The sequence below is a fragment of the Dendrobates tinctorius genome, unplaced genomic scaffold, assembly GCF_039654945.1.
Source record: "Dendrobates tinctorius isolate UK_male_01 unplaced genomic scaffold, ASM3965494v1 ptg000111l, whole genome shotgun sequence".
Lineage (NCBI taxonomy): Eukaryota > Metazoa > Chordata > Amphibia > Anura > Dendrobatidae > Dendrobates > Dendrobates tinctorius.
Window position 1 is genome coordinate 2,517,266 of NW_027361779.1, and position 20,718 is coordinate 2,537,983.

The following is a 20,718-nucleotide window of genomic DNA, read 5'->3' on the forward strand; positions in this document are numbered from 1 at the left end:
AGATTAGTTTGGCAATGTGGGCGTTCAAACCCAGTGTACGTGGATGAGAGGATGAGTACTTTCTTGTCCTACTCATAGTCTCTGGTGAGGTGAGTTGGACTTGAGAGCTGCATATGGTGGAACTAGCGGTGGACATGGCGGACTGAGAGAGGGTTGATGATGGTGATGGAGTTGGTGTTCTTTCTGATGGCCTAGATTCTGTCTTTCATTGATATAACAGTGGGATTCCTTGACTGCTTTGGCCTTGCGACGACACCTCAACATTTGCTGCTGGTGGTGTGCTAAACGGTGGGCTTACAGTGGGGGAAACAATGTAGCGTTGCTGACTACCTTCTTTGCGAGCAGTTGCACATGTGGTACATGAGGTTTGGTAGTCCGTCCACGCTTGCAAGTGCATGGTGGTTAAATGTCTTAGCATGCAACTGGTATTCAAATTTCTCAGATTTTTCCTTCGGCTAAAGGTCTTTGCGCACTTCTTACAGATAACCTTTGCCTGATCATTAGGATTTTGTTCAAAAAAGTGCCACACTGCACTCTTCCTACTATGGAAGACATTTTGAGGCCTTGCACGCTGTGCTATTTTGACCATCTGGCCAAGCTGTCCTGCAACTCTTTTGCTTTTTGTAACCCAATTTTGGACTGCTCCGGGCCTGCCAGATAACAGCTGTTGCGATGTCGATGCCTGCTGCGGATGCTCCTCCTCCTCTTCTGAGCTTTTGGCAGCGGCACCCTCTTTCCCCAATGGATGCCAATCTGGGTCAACAACTGGGTCATCCATCACCTCCTCTTCAATGTCATGTGCACCTTCCTCTGTGTCACCGTGTATGGTGGTATAGTATGCAGGAAGGGGCACCTGAGTTTCATCAGGGTCAGATTCTGGCTCAGTACACTGCGAGGACAATGTAGTGCTCTGAGTGAATGTACCAGCAGATAAATCTAGCAGTGGCTGTGCATCAGTGCACTCCATGTCAGATTCATTTTGGACTGGGGAATTCATGATTTGACTTGATAACCCAGGCATGGTATGAGAAAAGAGCTCCATGGAGTAATCTGTAGTGTGGCCTGCCACATCCTTCACTTTTGATAGGGGTGAAGGACACAAGGAAAGGTGTTATTCCTGACCAGGAGCCTCCACTGACGACGCAGTGCTTTTATTTTTTGAAACTTCAGAAGAGCAGGCGATAGAGCTGGAGGCTGTGTCAGCAATGTAAGCCAAAACTTGTTCCTGAAGCTCCGGCTTTTGAAGCGATTTACCTACTCCCAGAAAAGGGAGCCTACGAGGCCTTGTGGAGCCAGACAATGACACCGGCACACCACCTCCTGCCTTAGGTGCTATTGTGCTTTTGCCACAACCAGCAGAAGCACCACCACCAACACCACCATCAGGACCAGCTGGCAACCCCCGACCACTTCCACGGCCTCTTCCACCATACTTCTTCATTTTTTTGAAAAAGGTGCCCAAAATAACAACAGCTATATGGTACTGTAAAACAAGGTAAAGAGTCTATAGAGTATTAGTGAGAATTTGAATCTCACTGTAGATTGGAGGACGCTGAACTATTGTCTCAGGCCCAGTATAGATTACACCGCAATGTGAAAGGCAGAAATTGGCTGGTGTATGAGAAGGCAAAAGCTGTATAGAGTATTGGTGAGAATTTGAATCTCAATGTAGATTGGAGGACGCTGAACTATTGTCTCAGGCCCAGTATAGATTACACCGCAATGTGACAGGCAGAAATTGTCTGGTGCATGAGAAGGCAAAAGCTGTATAGAGTATTGGTGAGAATTTGAATCTCAATGTAGATTGGAGGATGCTGAACTATTGTCTCAGGCTCAGTATAGATTACACCGCTATGTGACAGGCAGAAATTGCCTAGTGTATGACTAACTACAAGGTGTATATAGAATTGGAATCTCCCTATAGTGTAGGTCTGTAAGAACGGACAAACTCCTCGACTTTTCCTTACAGAGTCACACACATAGATAGCTTCAATTTGGCCGTGATAACAGCCGGTACACGGTACTGTGTGAGGAGCGTACACCGCTGTACGGTGTGTGAAAAAATGAATGCTCAGTAACTCACCAGGACAAAACAATAAAATTTGGATTGCTTTGAAAAAAGCAGTTTGCTCAGCAGTGTGAAAACAGCAATGCAGCTATCAGGGAGCCTTAAAAGGCGGCCTAATAACCAACAGAGCTGATGCACCGAAATATAGCCTCCCCTTGCACTGCACAGTAACTAGTGTGTTGTACAGGCAAAATCACTAGCAGCAGAAGTAGTTTTTGGTATCTTCTTCCCTGCCTAATGCTCTCCCTACAGAATCAGCGGCAGCAGCAGCAGCTCTCCCTATTCTGAGATCAGCATAAGTAACATGGCGGTCGGCATGCACGCCCTTTTATACCCCCTTTGACGCCACACAAAGCAAGCCAATCACTTGCATGCCCTTCACAAACATGGTGGTAACCGCTGTCTATGTCATCACGTTGCCCACAGTGTCCGTTTTTCCTGATTGGCTGAAAAAGGGCGCAAAAGCATCTTTTGAAACGCAACTTTGGCGTGATGGTCGCCGACCTCGTGGCCGACCTCACGCTAAGGTCGGGTTTCGTTTCATGAAACCCGACTTTGGCGAAAGTCGGCGACTTTTGAATTTTTTCGACCCGTTTCGCTCAACTCTACTCGATACAGCTTGCATCGTGTTATACAGTACCTTTGTTCAACACTTAGCATTACTGTCAAATCCATACGGTGTAAGCGTCTGAGAGTGACTATGAGACTATTTATATGGAGATTTCAATTGTACCCTAAAAAATATATACTTGCTATCTTGTTATCCAGGACCTGGATCAAAACCAAACTGAGTGACCATCTGAGGGTGACTACGGAAATATATACCGATATTTTCAATTTGGCCAACACTGTATACAGCAGAACGCTTCTGATATAGTAACCTTTTTAGCTATTTAGATTCTGGTATAATCCATAATGAGTCTGTAAGCGTCTGTCTGTTTCTCTGGCAACATATTTGGAACTTTAAGATTACCCCAACACTGTATACAGCTGAACGCTTGTGTTACATAACCCATTTACAGCTTTTCATATTCTTGTGTAATCTATACTGGGCCTGAGAGCATTTGTGTCTGCCTCCTGAAATGTATACGGAGAATCAGAATGTTTACACTATACTATATGTACCTTGTATCTGGTGATACTGTACCCTTTTTCAACTTGTTATTTTATTGGGTAATCCATACTGAGCCTGTGAGCATCTGTGTATGCTTCATGAAATATATATGCAGAGATTTACTGTTATCCATAGACTGTATAGAGCTGTATGCTTCTGATACAGTTGGTATTTTGGGTCCATTTTCAAAAACATGAGGAAGTATGGTGGAAGAGGATGCGGATGTGGGCATGGAGGGCCACCTGGTACTGATGGTAGTGGTGGTGCATCTGCTGGTAGTGCCAAAAACACAATAGCAGCTAAGGCAGGAGGTCTTGAGTCAGCGTCATGGTGTAGCTCTGGAAGGCCTGTAAGGTTCCCTTTTGTGGGAGTAGGTAGACTGCTTTTAAAGCCTGAGTATCAGGAACTGTTTGTGGCTTACATTGCTGAAACAGCCTCCAGCTCTATTGCCTCCTCTTCTGAAGTTGTAAAAAATGCAAAGTCGCAACTGCAGGCTTCTGGTCAGGAGCAACCCCTTTCCTTGTGTCCTTGACCTACACCAAAAGTGAAGGATGTGGAAGCACATACCTCAGATTACTCCATGGAGCTCTTTTCACATACCATGCCTGGGTTAATTAAAAATAGGGCCCATCATGTACTGGAGCAATGTAAATGGGGCAGATCAGACACTGGAGCAGCATCTAAGGGGTACATTATACACTGGAGCATTACAAATGGAGCCCATTATATATGGAGCACTACTGGAGCCCATCATATACTGGAGCATCATCCATGAGGCCCATCATGTACTGGAGCAATGTAAATGGGGCAGATCAGACACTGGAGCAGCATCTAATGGGCCCATTATACACTGGAGCATTACAAATGGGGCCCATTATATATGGAGCATTATTGGAGCCCATTATACACTGGAGCATCATCCATGAGGCCCATCATGTACTGGAGCAATGTAAATGGGGCAGATCAGACACTGGAGCAGCATCTAAGGGGTACATTATACACTGAAGCATTACAAATGGGGCCCATTATATATGGAGCATTATGTGGAGTTCATCAGATACTGTATGGAACATTATATGTGACTAATTATTTGGTATGGAGAAACATATGGGGTTCATTATTCTGTATGGCACACAATGTGGTGGCTATAACAATGTATGGAGTGATATACTGTCCTGTTTTTGAGCTATTGTACAATTTAAAATAGATCAGTCATGTCATGTAAGCAGTGAAGTATGTGTCATTGTACTATACCTATATTTCTGTGCCGTATCGGAGCATCATGAGTTGTGGTATGTGTTAAAGGGGAGCACTGACACTCTTTGGCCCAGGGCACACGAAAACCTGGAGCCAGTCCAACCCCCCCACCACATTAGCCAAATAACCCCCAGTTTTCAATGTGTAACTATTATTAGGAAGTAAATTAAGGTTGACAAGCTTCAGTTATAAGAATTGATCTTTTTGGCATTGAAATGGGCACTGTAGGTGTGTTTACTGTCTTCCACTCCCTGCCAACTTTGCTTCCCCATTGACTTGCATTGGGTTTCGTGTTTCAATCGGCCTCCGACTTTTCCCTATAGTCGGCCGATTTCGTTCGACCCAACTTTTGCGAAAGTCAGGTTTCATGAAACCCGCCTTGACCCGAAAAAAGGCTCATCTCTACTATTAATAAGTAGAAATAGTGCAAGAAGATGAGAGTAATAGAGTTGCAATCAATAGAGAGAGATATAGGGCATGTAGTAGCAGAAGTGCCACTGCAATTGACTAATGAAATTGTGTATCCAGCATGTAATTTGTAAAATAATAAAATCATTGTCAGACTGTGTGCTGTAGAGCTCTCTATCCTATACATCTTTTAAGGCCACATTCACATGTTCAATATTTGGTCAGTATTTTACATTAGTATTTGTAAGCTAAAGTCAGTAGTGGAACAATCAGAAGAAACGTAAACTAGAACACATGATCAAATTCTGCATTTTTCACCTACTCCTGGTTTTGGCTTTCAAATACTGATGTAAAATTCTGACCAAATACTGAACATGTGAGAAAGAAGGGAAAGTAGCATGTTGTACACATGTTTAAAGCACATTTGGACTACTTGCAATTCTCTGTAAACAAATTTGCTGCAAAACAAATTGTTGGGAAAAAGCTGAACCTGGGGAATTTTAACTTCAAAAGATTTGGTCCTCAGTTTTAATCATATCCCCTTACTTACCCATTACAGAGAGCAGGAAAAGCATGGGGCTGGAGTTTAGAATAATCGATGTACTCCCTATGCCATTGCAATAACCATCTTAAAAGCAGGTTGTAGATATAGAGTGGCGCTGAACAGGTGCAATTTGTGTTCTACTTCCATCCCATCTTGCATGCTGTTTTTTTTCCAGGCAAATATTGGCGTGATAACATCACTAATTCCACACATATCCCTGATAACAAAATTTGTTGCCTCTTCAAAGGACTTCAACAGTTGACACTCACCCATCAGCTAACAATGTTGGATCCCACACTCCAATTTTACCGCTGCATAATGCAGTCTGTCGCTGCTTTACATGGTTCATACAAGTGCTGCATCATACTGTATATACTGTAGAATTGAATTTCAGCAGGTTGCGATGTAAACCAGATGCTGCTCTGGAAAACAGTTTTTCTTTTTTTGTAAAGCAGAAGCATGTGATCTGTGTGTATATTTGCAAAAGAAATACATTTTGCACTATTATGTTCAGGATGTGGACCATGCATGGAGTGTGGATTATTTTGCCTTACAAAAAGGCAGTCAGAATGATCTGGACTTTGTCGCTTATACTGTAACAATTGCAAGTTGAAGCCAGGCAGCAGGCGAGTTGCCTCTTGATGCACTGGAGCAATTCTGCTACTATGTGGACTTTCTCCCCCTGGCTCTGAGGATGTAAAACTGCTTGGCAGCTCTATGTCTTGTGTGAATGATAATAATGTGGGAACTGTGTGGAAACAGTGATGCACCCTGTGCCTGTTGGGAATTAAGTCATGTCAGTTGATCAGTATCTGGAAGTGGTATATTAGGAAACAGATAACCGCTGCCTGGCAGTGGAAACAGACATTGATCCCTACTCACGGAGGCTTTACTAACTCTCCCAAATGCCATATTCTCCCAATAAACATTATTTCAGTGTGCTGAAAAACTGATGTACAGTATTATCCCTCGCTGAAGTCTATGCTTAAAATTATTTATAGTGCAGTGCATTTTGGAGCTCAAAGACAAATCCAGAGAGTGGCCTTTACTCTATTACTATACATAAAAACAGAAAATGGTGACCCTTTTCTGAGAGATTTGTATCTTCCAGAGAAGCTGAGTGCACACTTTTTCTTGAAAGGCAACAGAATCCACAAGCTGGTAAGGCAGCGGCTGCACCAGCAGCAGCTAGACAAGATGCAAGTGTAGTTGGCAAACTAGTGGATGACTCAAAGTCTACAGTTGTTTCCTTGCCACACCATTGGACATTTGCCATTTTTATGAAAAAGTAGGAGATCTACTTTGGGCATAGACATTTGCCATTTTGATGAAAAAAGAGAGATATACTTTGGGCATGAGATATGGTAGAGAAGCCTCATGTGCTAATAGATAGCTGTAGTTTCTAGTCAATAAGAGCCAAGACATCTATATAATAATTTCCTCTTGCAGAGACTGCCGAGTGCCAAAGAATCGTCTGTGCGTACAACTCACCACCACCTTGACTAGACCTTTCAGGTACTGTAGAGCCTCCTCCATTAACAGTGCCTGCGGCATTCCATTCTCCATAGCTGAGTGCAGGAAAAGCAGGAAAGGTGTTAAATAGTGTTAAACAAAACTAGTCCATCTGAACACCTTGTGACTCTTCCCATCGGCCCCAAGAGGTTATTAACAGGTCTATTCCTTGTGTGTACATGTCAGGAGAGACTTGTTGATCACCAGCAGTGATGGGAATAAGAGCCAGATTAAACTCATCTCAGGCTATGGTCCCAGGCCAGATCTTCATAGAATATTTTCTCTAAATCACCATAGAGTTTAAGAAAATAACTTAAGGGGGTTTTACACTAAGCGATATCGCTAGCAATATCGCTAAAACTTCACTGGTTTTGTGACGTTATAGCGATATCGCTAGCGATATCGCTATGTGTGATACTTACCAATGACCGGCTCCCCCGCTGTCCATCGCTGACCGCGCGAGAATGTCAGGCTCCATTTCTCGTCGGGCGCTTCCTGCTGGGCTTCCTGCTGTGTGAGACGAGCGACACGTGGAGGCGGGCGGGAGGACGCCAGGATCGCTGTGTGTGAAAGGTAAGTATCATGCGCTGCGTCGCTGCTGCATCGCTGTGAGATCTTTCTGTATGAAAGCTCACTAGCGATCATTTAGCGATGCACCAGCGATCCTGGCCGGGTCGGATCGCTGGTCGGATCGCTGGTGCATCGCTAAATGTAAAAGGGCCTTATCTGATTCAAATAGCTCATGGATTGGGCAAAATTAGAGATGAGCGAGCATATTCGTGGGTATTCGTGGGTATTAGGTACTCGGCGAGTAATGCGGTACTCGGTACATAGCGAGTATTTCACTACTCGCGTTGCACTATTCGGTTCTCCCACCCAGCCGATGCCAATCAGTTGCCAATCACAGTAATGCCACAGCTTTCTTGGTTGTGGAAGGCATTACTTTGATTGGCTGGCCGCCCAGCATCATCATAGGCTATGACTCATCATAGCCCAGCACTAAGCCCTGCCGCCGCCATTTTCTGTAAATTGCATGCAGAACACAGCTAGTGTAGGGAGAATGTGAGCAGCTGCTAGGGAGAGTTGTGTTTTTTGGTGCAAATCATCCAGAAATCCTCTGTGAAACCCCAAAGCTCTTTTCAGAGCTGAAAGTATAAGGTCAGGGACTGAGTAGTGACCATTTTCCCAGCTTTTTTGGGGTCACATTTACCCCTGCAGGGCAGTTTTTTTGTGCTGTTGCGGTGCTGTGTTCACAGAATCACAGCGAATAGGATGCACGCATGGTACTGCACAACTGACACGCAACCAGCACCGCTGTTTTGTGTGGTGTCTGGGGTGCAGATTCTTGCTTTAAACCTTAGGGCAGTATTTTTGTGCTGTTGTGGTGCTGTGTTCACAGCGAATAGTACGCACGCACGGTACTGCACAATTGACACGCAGCCAGCACCACTTTCTTGCGTGGTGTCTGGGGTGCGGATTCTTGCCTTAAATCTCAGGGCAGTTTTTTTGTGCTGTTTCTGTGCTGTTTGTAAAACACAAAGCAGCACTAGGCTGTAGTGCTACCTTCCACAAAGCACTAACTGCTGCTTGTTCCACAATATCTGCATCTGAACATCTCCAACTATGGCAGAAAAATCCAAAATTCCTAAAAAGGCTGTTATGAAGGAACAGGGATGTGGATGTGGGGTCGTTGGTGCCCAACAAGGCACAGCATCTGGGAGATCGAAGAAGGTTGATGCATCTAGTTTCCCAGTGAAATTTCCCGGTCTGGAACATAAACGGGCCTGGAAGCCAGAAGAACAAGAGCAGATACTGTCTTGGATGGCTGATACGGCCTCAGCAAAATATTCTAGCAGCACCCAATCGTCCATGACAAAACAGTCTACCGTCCATACAGATAACACTGGGTTATCCTATTTTCAACCTGTTCCTAGTTCATCACCCGGTCAGGAGTCACAGGAAACATTTGACCCCAACCTTGGTCACTCTGAGGATCTGTTTGATCCATTTCCTTGCATTGCCTCTGGCCTCTCACCACACAACATTGAAGAGGAACGTGAGGGGGAATCGTCTGTTGTTGATGCTCAAATATTTGAAACCCCACACCCAGAAGAAAGCCACTTTCATCCACGTGATATACTGGGAGAAGAGGTGGAGACTGATGGTGATGACACACAATTACATCTGGCCAGTCGCCAATATTAATACGGGAGGAGGATGACATGGATGACGAGGTGGTCGATGATGAGACCACCGATCCAACCTGGACCGTTGGCATGCATAGCCAGCACAGCAGCACAGAGTTTGAAGATGGATATGTAGCACCAACAAAGGCACCAAGGGCTACTGGTTTGAGAACAGTGCAAAGTGTGTCAACTGTTGCCAAGAGCAATCCCTCTGTGCCCCAAGTCAAGGCAAGGGTGCGTTCAGCCACTGTCTGGAATTATTTTTCCGATAGTCTTTCTGAACCAAATATTGTCATCTGTAGCATCTGCCATAGGAAGCTGAGCAGAGTTCAGGGCAAAGACAACCAAAGCACCACCAGTATGCGGAAACACATGGCAGCCAAGCACCCTAGTTGGTGGGCTGAACAACAGGGTACCAAATCAGTGTCAGCGATTGTGGGTCAAACCACTGCCATGTCGCCTGTGATATGTCCTTTACAATCTGCTAGGCAGGAAGCAGGTAAACACCATACCTCTTGCTCACAAGCTGCGGTTGCACAGACACAGGACACAAGCTCATCCACTTGTTTGTCCCAGGAAAGCGTCCAATTGACCGTGCCCCAGATGTATGAAAGGACGCGTAAATACCAAGCAACGCACCCACAAGCACAAATACTGAACGCGCACATTGCCAAGTTGCTAGCCATGGAGATGTTGCCGTTTAGGCTTTTGGGGACACAGTCTTTCCGTGATCTTTTGGCTGTGGCTGCCCCACGATTCTCGGTTCCCATCCGCCACTATTTTTCCTGGTGTGCCGTCCCCGCATTACACCAGCACGTCTTAAACAATCTAAAGCGTGCTCTCACCAACGCCATAACAGGGAAGGTCCATCTTACAACAGACACGCGGACAAGTACTTGTGGCCAGGGACGATACATCTCTGTCACAGCACACTGGCTCAACCTTTTGGATGGTGGGACAAAGTCTCAAACTGGACCATCAACACATATCCTACCCACACCAAAAATAGCGGGCTCAACCTCAATCAGGGTTTCTGCCTCATCATATATGTCCAGTCTCCTCTCTTCCTCCTCCTCCTCATCATCCTATGCTGAATTACCCTCCACATCACTCCTAAGTTGGGAGCTGTGAAGCAGCGCATCGGCAAAGTGGCAAAACGCTCTGCTGAAGCTGATCTGCTTAGGTGAAACACCACACACTGCAGCAGAGCTGTGGCAAGGAATAAAAAAACAGACTGATCAGTGACTCTCCCCACTGCAACTCCATTCTGGTCTGGTTGTCTGCGACAATGGGTGTAACCTGGTGCGGCTTTAAAGCTCGGGAAACTGGTACACGTGCCATGCATGGCTCACATGCTGAACCTAGTGGTGCAGAAATTTATAAAAAACATACCCTGACTTGCCGTACCTTCTTGAGAAGGTGCGCCATATTTGCGCTCATTTCCGCCACTCCTCAACCGCTGTTGCTGGTCTTGCAGCGCTTCAAAAGCAATTTAATTTGCCAAACCACAGACTCCTTTGCGACCTGCCAACACGGTGGAACTCAACATATCATATGTTGGCAAGGGTAAGTGAGCAGCAGAGGGCACTTTCTGAATACCAGCTTAAACATGCCCATCACACTAAGACTCAGCCAAGACACATAACAACTATTGAGTGGGTGTGGATCGCTGATATTTGTGAGGTGCTTGGTAACTTTGAGTACTGCACCAATGTTGTGAGTGATGATCAGGCTATTATCAGCATAACCATCCCTATGTTATGTCTGCTGAAAAAAGACACTATGGCTATGCCTGGACACTGGGCACTGCCACCTCTATGCTAGCAGTCCTAGCGTCATCATAATTGCTTGACCCTTCAGACCTGTCTTGTTTCCTTGAACAACTATGATACAGCCCCTTGGGCTAATTTTTGGAGACATTATGGCCATGCCTGAACACTGGGCACTGCCACCTCTATGCTAGTAGTCCTGGCTTTATCATAATTGTTTGGCCCTTCAGACCTGCCTTGCTTCCTTCATTAACCATGATACAGCTCTTAGGGCTAATGTTTTGAAGACACTATGTCTATGCCTATGTAGGGAAGGTGGACTGACGGGTGGACCTGTTTGCAGTGGGAAGGCAGAGGTGTAGTGTATTGTGTGTGGACTGTTAGAGGGAAAGATGGGAAACAGCTGGAGATAAAGCGGAAGAGTGTAATATTGGAGTTTGGCCATTTGAGGGCAGTGGAGAGTGCGAGGATGGGACTGAACAACTGCCATTGGCTAAAGAAACTGTCAAGTCATGGGGGGTGGGGTTACCAGAACGGGATGGATAAAAGGCTGAGAGAAGGTTCTGGAAAAGTCAGTCAGTGAGAGGAGCGCAGAAAGCAGGAAGGTCTGCTGAGGAGAGAGGACAGAAAAGAAGCTCCAGAGGGGACTGACAGTGGAAACAGGTCACGGGAGGTGGCCCTGACAGGAGGGGCCGCAGACAGAGACAGACTGGGGTACCATAAAAATGAACGGACTCGGACTGGTAAAACACTGTGGTGGTAGGCCTAGGGCAATCACAGTGGAAGAGCCATGAGGGATGTTAATTAGCTAAAGGAAGAAAGTGAAGGTACCCGGGCCTGTTTGCGAAGTCGAGCAGCTGCTGTGTGAAGCTGCGGAGTCTGTCGAGCAGCTGCTGTGTGAAGCTACGGAGTTAGTCGAGCAACTGCTGTGTGAAGCTGCGGAGTTAGTCGAGCAGCTGCTGTGTGAAGCTGCGGAGTTAGTCGAGCAGCTGCTGTGTGAAGCTGCAGAGTTTGTTGAGCAGCTGCTGTGTGGAGCTGCGGGTCGTGGAAAATATGATCAATAAAGAAGACCTGTTGGACACGATCCTGTCTCTGTCTCGAGTCTGTCTGCAGCCAGTAACGAACCACCCCCCTGTCGGTCACCCTACCTACACCTACACATTGGGCAGTGGCACAAAAAGGACAGGAGTCCAAGCTTTATATTTGTGAATCCCTTGTGGTGATGATGATGGGTGGTTTCTTCCTGTGTTAACCATAACACAGCCCCTAGGGCACATTGCTCTCCTTACACCACTTATACACTTAGATGTCATAAGATCGCCTCCATCATCACTCGGTCTTACGGCATTTCTGATATATCACTGGCACTGCGTAAGTGATTTAACTTTTTATGGCTTTTTTTAGAGAGGTATAGGTACTAAAATATTAAGTATAGTATTTTGTTATTTTTTATTGTGTTTATCATAAGTGTTAACTTTATATTTTGATAGAATGGACGTTTACAGATGCGTCGATACCAAATAGTCTTAATTTTGTATTATTTCTTTATTTTTAATAGGGAATAAAAGGGGGTGATCTTTTTTATATTTTAATTTCTTTAATATCTTTAAAAATAAGTTAAATAACAGTTTTTTTAGCCTACTTATGGGACTTGAACATGAATTTGATCGCTTAGTCTACATATTGCAGTACAGCTGTATATGGACAAAATTACATTCCACTATGAAGCCTAGCCACAGGTTGAGCTTCACAGGTGGACAAAGATTTCAGCCAAGGTGGCCTTCATCAGGTTTTTGGATGCTGTGATATCCTATCAGTGCCTGCAATTGCATAATTTAAATGCTATAACAGTCCATTAGAACTCTGTAGCTGCATGATTTCAATGCCAGTCAGTGATAGAGAGTTGCAAACGGAGCTAGATCCAGTCACTGCTGTTACAGTCAAATGCTCACTATACATCACAGCCAGCATCTACATGGTATGATGTAACTCCTTAACCTGCTCCATACACGCAGAACTGACACATAATGTATTATTACATCCTATGTCATAAAAGGGTTAAATATATTTGTAAAACCTATTTAAAATCATCATTTAAATGTTTTCTTTTTTAAGCTTCTTTAATATCACTATCCCTAGGTTACCTCTTAATCTGGAATATTTGAGCAATGAAAATCAGTAGAAGGAACAGTAGAAGTCATAGAATCATAGAATGGTAGAGTTGGAAGGGACCTCCTGAGCCATCTGGTCCAACCTCCTGCTCAAATCACGATTCACTAAATCATCCCAGACAGATGTCTGTCCAGCCTCTGTTTGAAGACTTCTATTGAAGGAGAACTCATCACCTCCCATGGCAGCCTGTTCCACTCGTTGATCACCCTAACTGTCAAAAAGTTTTTTTCTAGTACCTAATTTGTCTCCTCCCATTCAGTTTCTTCCCATTGTTTCTAGACTTTCCTTGTGCAAATGAGAATAAAGATGATCATTCTACAATCTGACAGCCCTTAAGATATTTGTAGACAGCAATTAAGTCTCCTCTCAGTCTTCTTTTTTGCAAGCTAAACATTCCCAAATCCTGTAACCTTTCCTCATAAGACAGGGTTTGCAAACTAGTGACCATTCTGGTTGCTCTTCTCTGAACTTGCTCCAGTTTATTGATGTCTATTTTAAAATGTGGCGCTCAAAACTGGACACAGTATTCCAGATGAGATCTGACCAAAGAGCAGTAGAGGGCAATAAGTCACATCTGCCTTTATGGTTTAATACTAAACAAAGTTGAAATAAAACTACCTATGCAATACAAACAGCACCCTGCTCTTACTTTGGGGATTCTAAGAATAAATAAAAAAATTATCCTTAGAAAAGAAACAAGTGTAATTTTTTTGGTACTACACTTCAGTAAATCAAAATTCCCACTGGTAACTCACCTAACCTTTATGTTATAATGTGGGATTACACGTATTCAATCAATCCTAATCCTGTTATCAAAATGCTGCTTTCACTGTTTCCTTTTCTTCTGAGCACTATAATAAGATAAAAAATGAAACAGTGAAAGCTGACCAAAAAGACTGATTGAATTTGTTTAATCTTCATATAGGTTTGGTGAGTTACCTGTAAAAATTTTGCTTTATTGAGGTGTACCACCAAGAATTTTGACATTTGTCACAATTAGGCAAAATCTGGTTCTGCAGGATGAAAAGTCAAAGGAGATGGGAGATATGTTATCATAGTAGAAAATTCATTGCCGAAGGAAATCTGCTGCATATGACATCTCATACTAGTTCATTAAGGAGCACATATAAAACTATAAATATTAAAGAATATGATGTCTATGATATTCCCATTTTACATTATTTACTCCTACTATGTTTTTTTAAATATCAACATTAATATGAAATAGTTTCTTTTGCTAAACTAAATTTACCATTTGACTCACCATCACCAATCTTCATAATGTCAAATGCCATTGCTTTCTTCTGTAAATTTATGATTAATAAAAAACCCAACATAAAGTGCAGAGTGCATTATGTGACAACTGAAAAGTCTGAATTCCCCTGAATATTCCATTGTCTACATAATTGGTTCAAATTTGCCAGTACAGGTGACGGCTCTCAATTTTCACTAATTTTATGTTTTTAGGTTAGCCCCTCTCTATAGTTTCCATATAAATTAGTTGAACATATTGAGATGTCACTATTAAACAATCTCTTTAAATAAAAAGTTATTTTTTAAATAACTATATAGCTATCTGAGGTGCTACTGAAAAGATAGCATATGCTATACTTTGCTAGATTGATTAAAACGTGAATGAACTTCTGAATGCTAAACCTTTTATGCTATGAATTCAAGGATGTTATTTTTCTATTTTGAATCTTTTGCAGGGCTTTCTTGATCAAACAACCTGAAATTACACAATTACAGTTAACACATTGTTTTGATAGTATTATCTAATCTAATTTTAATTTAATTTAGTTTAATTCAATCTAATTTTCCCAATTTAGCATGTTTTTTATCATTTTAAAAATCTGTAGCATGAGTTAATGGTGATGAAAGCTTACCTTCTCTAGCTGGGCATTTTTCTTAGACTTGTACAGAAATTCTCCTACAGCAACAAAAACAGAAAGCACCAGTCCAGCAGCTAAAACAATAAAAATGCCACCAATATTTTGTACTCCTAGAGCACTGGCTTCTTTACTCTCTTCCTCTGGGCAGCCATTGCCTCGCCACCATTTTTCTTTCATCATATGGAGAATTCCCTCTTCTTGAAGCTGTAAAATGGCTATGGTTATTTTATCTCTATATGGAGAACCTATAAATGAGAAAAATATATAATTAATGTTAATTGTATTTTTAAAAGTATTATTAGACTTATTTGAGCCACTTAAGTATATGAAGCCAGGTAGTTAAGGTAAGAAGATCAAATTGAAATACGTTAAAGATAATTACTTATGCGGTAATTCTTAAAATGATGTGTTTGCTTTGAACATATTAGTTAGAGATGAGTAAAACCGAAAAGGCCCCTGGATTTACATCTCTTTCTGTACAGATCCCTGTCCATTCTGCACACAAGCTCTTCATCACAGACAGTACTCTCTAGGTCTCACATGATGTATGTCATGCCATTACATAAGGCCAAGTCAATGGCTAGGCTTTATGCAATCTTATTATGTGAGTTGCCCTGTGACGTCATGATGTCCTATGAGCCCCAGTCATGACATATTTGGGTTGATGCACATCTGTTGTGAAGTAAGGCCTCATCAGTTACACCTCAATCTCATGATATCACATAACATCTAGTGAGTGCCAGAGGCACCAAACAGCACTATGAAGACAGAACACTGGATCAAAAAGAGGAAGGGGTGGAGAAAGTTGAACAAATCTCAAATTTGGAATTAAAATGTCATTAGATTTGTTCATCTATAGCTGTATCTCCTGTTCTATTTCATTTAGTTTAAATGGGTTTTCCATTTAAAAAAAATGAAGTTAAAAGATGTTTAATTAGGGAGGTATGCAATTCGCTAATAATTTAATGCAATGCTAAATTCACTTACAACAAAAATATACTTTCTTCATGACCACAACATGACCATATCAGGGATTGCTGCCTGCTTATTTGAATAATTAGGCCAGTCTTCTTCTTTGTCACAGCCCATGCACAGACAGAAAAGGGGACTGGCTCAGCCTGACTGTAGGACCCGGTAATGACTTAAAGTTGGCTGACTGTTAAAAATGTAATTGTATACATGCCACAACCTATATCAGACATGCAGTAGCAAGAGGGCTTTAAACAATAAAAGCTGAACATCAATCAAATGTTCTTTTTGCTGCTAAATTCTGTATTAATGGTATAAAAAGAACATCAGAAGCCATTTTCAAATAGAAAATAATATTTTCAGATTTGCCCAAAATGTGAAATTATTTTTATTGCTTAATTATATTATTATTATTATTATTATTATTATTATTATTATTAGTAGTAGTAGTAGTAGTAGTAGTAGTAGTACTAGTAGTAGTACTGTAGTAGCAGTAGTGGTAGTAGTAATCATAGTAGCAGTATTAATTTCATTGTTATTATTATTATTATTAGTAGTAGTAGTAGTAGTAATCATAGTAGCAGCATTAATTTTATTATTATTATTATTATTATTAGTAGAAGTAGTAGTAGTAGTGGCAGTAGTATTTAGTAGCACCAGTATTATTATTAGTAGTAGCAGCAGCAGTATTACATTGTATTTTCCTTGTCCAGTATTCCATAGTTCATATTTACATTGATTGAAGAAGCAATGGAATACAAATTTTCTAAATTAAATTAAATAACTAGCTGTCACTAAATATAAATCTTTTAACGGAAAGCTAGCTATAAATGTCTTAAAATTAGGATATGGCTCAGCATATTATGAACTAGCTTTGACTGTGGTGCTTTGCTGAAGCCTTGGGCCAAAAATAATTTAATTCTTTTCCTTTCTTGAGAACAAAGTAAAATGTTATTTATAGATTTTCAAACATTGTATCCAGAAAAAATAAAGGGATCTAATTCTCTACAGAATCCCAGTCGTAGGGCTAGTAGATAGTTCACTAAATTTATAAGTTTCCTTAAGACCTTATTCATGTTCTAAGCTTCACTGAACTATTGATTAAAATTGTATTCCTAGAGCAGAAAAATGATGTTATTGAAAGCACTCCTGACATGAAAGGAGACATCTTGAAAACACCAAGTCACATAAAAGAAAAACACATTACGTTAACTGACTATATTCAGGTCAAATTGGCCCAAAGGTATGTCAGACTTTGAAACAACATTATAAGCATTAGTTATGTGTATAAGCCTTTGCTGCTCCAACTCTATCTCTTCACTGCTGTTTGCAGAGCTACAGCATTGACATCCCATCTACAACATGTGCCTGCTGCAGCCAAAGGTCTTGTGGAGTCTAACTCGGCTTGACTACTGAGAGATTGACTACAATAGATATGTACAGAAAAGGAGGAGAAAAAGGAGCAATCGAATCCAGCGTGGTATAAAAATATCAAAATCTTTGCGCCGACCACCTGGTAAGCTCCCTCCTTTTCATGATGTGGCACGTCATATGACGCAGCTAATGCTAACGCTATGGATAGAGCCTACTGCCACTGGCATTGTTGCCTGGCTGCACAGTGACTGGTTAACCCTTAGGGTGACTTTTCAGAATTGATTGGGCCATGTATAGGCACTTGTGCCAGCTTCTGAACATGTTGGCATACTTTACAAGCCATTTTGGCTAAATTTGGTATAGGTGCACTCCATCTGTTCTTTCCCCTCTGCCTGCTTATCCCATCATTGGTGTCTATTCACTACCTGCAATTTTGCTGGTTTTTAAATATATTGTTCGTGCTCGCACTTAATAAAGATTTTGATATTTTTATACCACGTTGGTTTCGATTGCTCCTTTTTCTCCTCCTTTTCTGTTCATGTTTATGGAGCGGAACCTTGTATTGTTATGGTGGTTTATTTTCAGGGATTACCGCCTCTTGCTCTATTGAAAGTATTGGGCTTTTGTGTATTTCTACAATAGATATGTGTTGTAGATTGAAAGTATGGGACACTGTGCAGTGAGTTAGCACTTAGTGCTTTATTTAAAAACATTACCTATGGGCCAATTTGTTGAGAAGTAAGGCAACCCCTTTAATACTGGAATATGAAAAATCAATCTTAATAAATTAACCCATGGGCATTTTATCCAAACTTACCACTCCCATCTTCAAGACTTCTCCTATGCTGCACCAGTTCTCTGGATTGCTTTAGCCCCAACAATTTGATTAATTCTCAGTATCCACAATTTTAAGGGAGTCCTAAAATTCAATTCTTTAGACTTGCAATATATATATATGTATATACCAATGGCGCTAAAGCGTACAACCACAGAGCACAAAGCGGCAAGTATTAGGACAACACACCACTCAAATTGTCTCCATAAAAATAATAATAAATAAACCTTGTATAAACTTGCGCTAATTAAATGTGTCCTGGTTAAAAACCCAAAATTGAAAGGAGATATCTTATGAAGAGATCTGTTACCTTTACTGGAACTAAAACTGGCGAGCACGGAGAAGAGTCTTCAGAAGACAGATAAATGTCCAAGTCCTTCCCAAAGATACTCCCCGACACAGCGATATAAAAGTTACTGGAGCTAAAGGGTGCAACCTCCTAGCATGCCGCCGTCCCGGCCGGTGACTGGCGTGCAGCTGGAGGTATGTATCGGCAGGCTGTAGAGGTACCAGCCGCCGCTTGCAAAAGCAGGCCTGCAAGATCCGAAAACGCTGAGGGACCTTGCGTGATGTCACAGTCACGTGGGAGGTCACGTGACAGGCAAAAAAGCGCTATGAGGCTATGAGGGATCCCTGAAGAAGGAATCAGTGAATTCCGCAATGCGTAGGATTTGCCATTGTATTCTGGCCCCTTCAGCGCCTCATAGCGCTTTTTTGCCTGTCACGTGACCTCCCACGTGACTGTGACGTCACGCAAGGTCCCTCAGCATTTTCGGACCTTGCAGGCCTGCTTTTGCAAGCGGCGGCTGGTACCTACACAGCCTGCCGATACATACCTCCAGCTGCACGCCAGTCACCAGCCGGGACGGCGGCATGCTAGGAGGTAGCACCCTTTAGCTCCAGTAACTATTATATCACTGTGTCGGGGAGTATCTTTGGGAAGGACCTGGACATTTATCTGTCTTCTGAAGACTCTTCTCCGTGCTCGCCAGTTTTAGTTCCAGTAAAGGTAACAGATCTCTTCATAAGATATCTCCTTTCAATTTTGGGCTTTTAACCAGGAGACATTTAATTAGCGCAAGTTTATACAAGGTTTATTTATTATAATTCTTTAGACTTGCCTATCATTTCACCTCACTAATATAACTATTTTCTAATTGTCTATACTACATTTTTGTCAGACTCTAGACCTTTGTAGAATTTATTTACAAACCCACCATGCACTTATTAGCACTCTGTATCTGAAGTTCTAGAAATACTGGATGGTGACTGGTTCATGCACCATTATTTGAGTACCCTATTTATTATATTATTCAATTTATTATATTGATGTCTGGACCATAATATGCAGGTACTTTTTAACATTTACATTTTGTGTCTCCCCCAATTCCTCATAGATTGTAAGCTTGCGAGCAGGGCCCTCACTCCTCTCGGTATGTGATGAATTATGTGCTACTCTGTGATGTCTTTATTATTTGTACATGTCCCCTCTAAATTGAAAAGTGCTCCACAATATGTTGGTGCTATAGAAATAAATTATTAATATTATTATTTTTATTATATTTGCCCATTCAAACACTTCAGACAATGCTTGGCATTGTCGATTTTAGGCTCATGTGCAGATGCTCAACCATGAAGACCCACTTCATGAAGTTATTGATGCACTGTTCTTGTTGTGATGTTCCTTATAAAAGCAGTTTCTAATATTGTTATGAATGTTGCACCTGATGGTGGATGATTTTTACATGTTAGGTGCTTCAATACTTTGAGGATGTTCTCCAAATTTGCATAGCCTACCAGTTAAAAGGCTTTGTCCCTTTTATTCTGCGACATTTAAAATTTACAATAAGGCTATTTATAGTTGACTGGGGTATCAAGGTGGCATTATTGGACGGTGCCATTTTTAAAGTCTTACAGCTCTTCAGTACAACCCATATTATTCTCAATATTTGTATGTGTGATTAAAACTGCTCCTTTTTGCAATGGCTAAAATGCCTTACAGCTGTGAGCCTGCAATGAGTTTTTCATGAGTTTTTGACTCCATATATTTGCTCTGCTTCGAACACATAGTGTCTTACAATTCCTGCAAAATGAATGGGATTTATAGAAATGCCATTCCCACTGTGCTTTTTTTATCCAGTGTAAACTGAGTTGCAGTGCGTGTTTCAAATCTGCAGCATGTCAGTTTCTCTTGGGGGTATGCTGAGTTTCATGTGCCGATTTTTCAGATAGACTTGCATCAGACACGGAAAAACCGCAGATAAAAAAACGCACATGCATATTTAGTGTGTTGCCACAGCAAAGATGCATAAAACACATACGTGAACTGCACAAGACTATATCATTAAAGTTTTGTCAATGCCAAATACCAGGAGGTATCAGAAACAAAGCAACTATTTTGAAATCATGACATACCTACAAGAAACAAAAATAGTTGTTGTTCCAAGCATATGGTAGAATAGTTCTTTCATTATTTTAAGTTCATTAAAAATTTACAAACAATTACAAAAGTTGCATAGACAGGGCAAGGGAGCAAGACGCGTTTTGAATGCTTACTTGCGTTCATTATCACAGCTTGGCTACACAATCAAAAGGATTTACTAAAATACTAAAAAGTG

At 41.8% G+C, this 20,718-nt stretch overlaps 1 protein-coding gene across 1 annotated transcript in view; it reads right to left on the minus strand.

The window, feature by feature from the left end:
- Window positions 1-20,718, minus strand: part of GRIK2 (glutamate ionotropic receptor kainate type subunit 2) — a 1,148,051-nt gene that overhangs the window by 46,625 nt on the left and 1,080,708 nt on the right. The window contains exon 15 of the mRNA XM_073589495.1: window positions 14,917-15,167. Coding sequence (XP_073445596.1) covers window positions 14,917-15,167 — 251 coding nt within the window. The remainder of the gene's footprint in view (window positions 1-14,916; window positions 15,168-20,718) is intronic.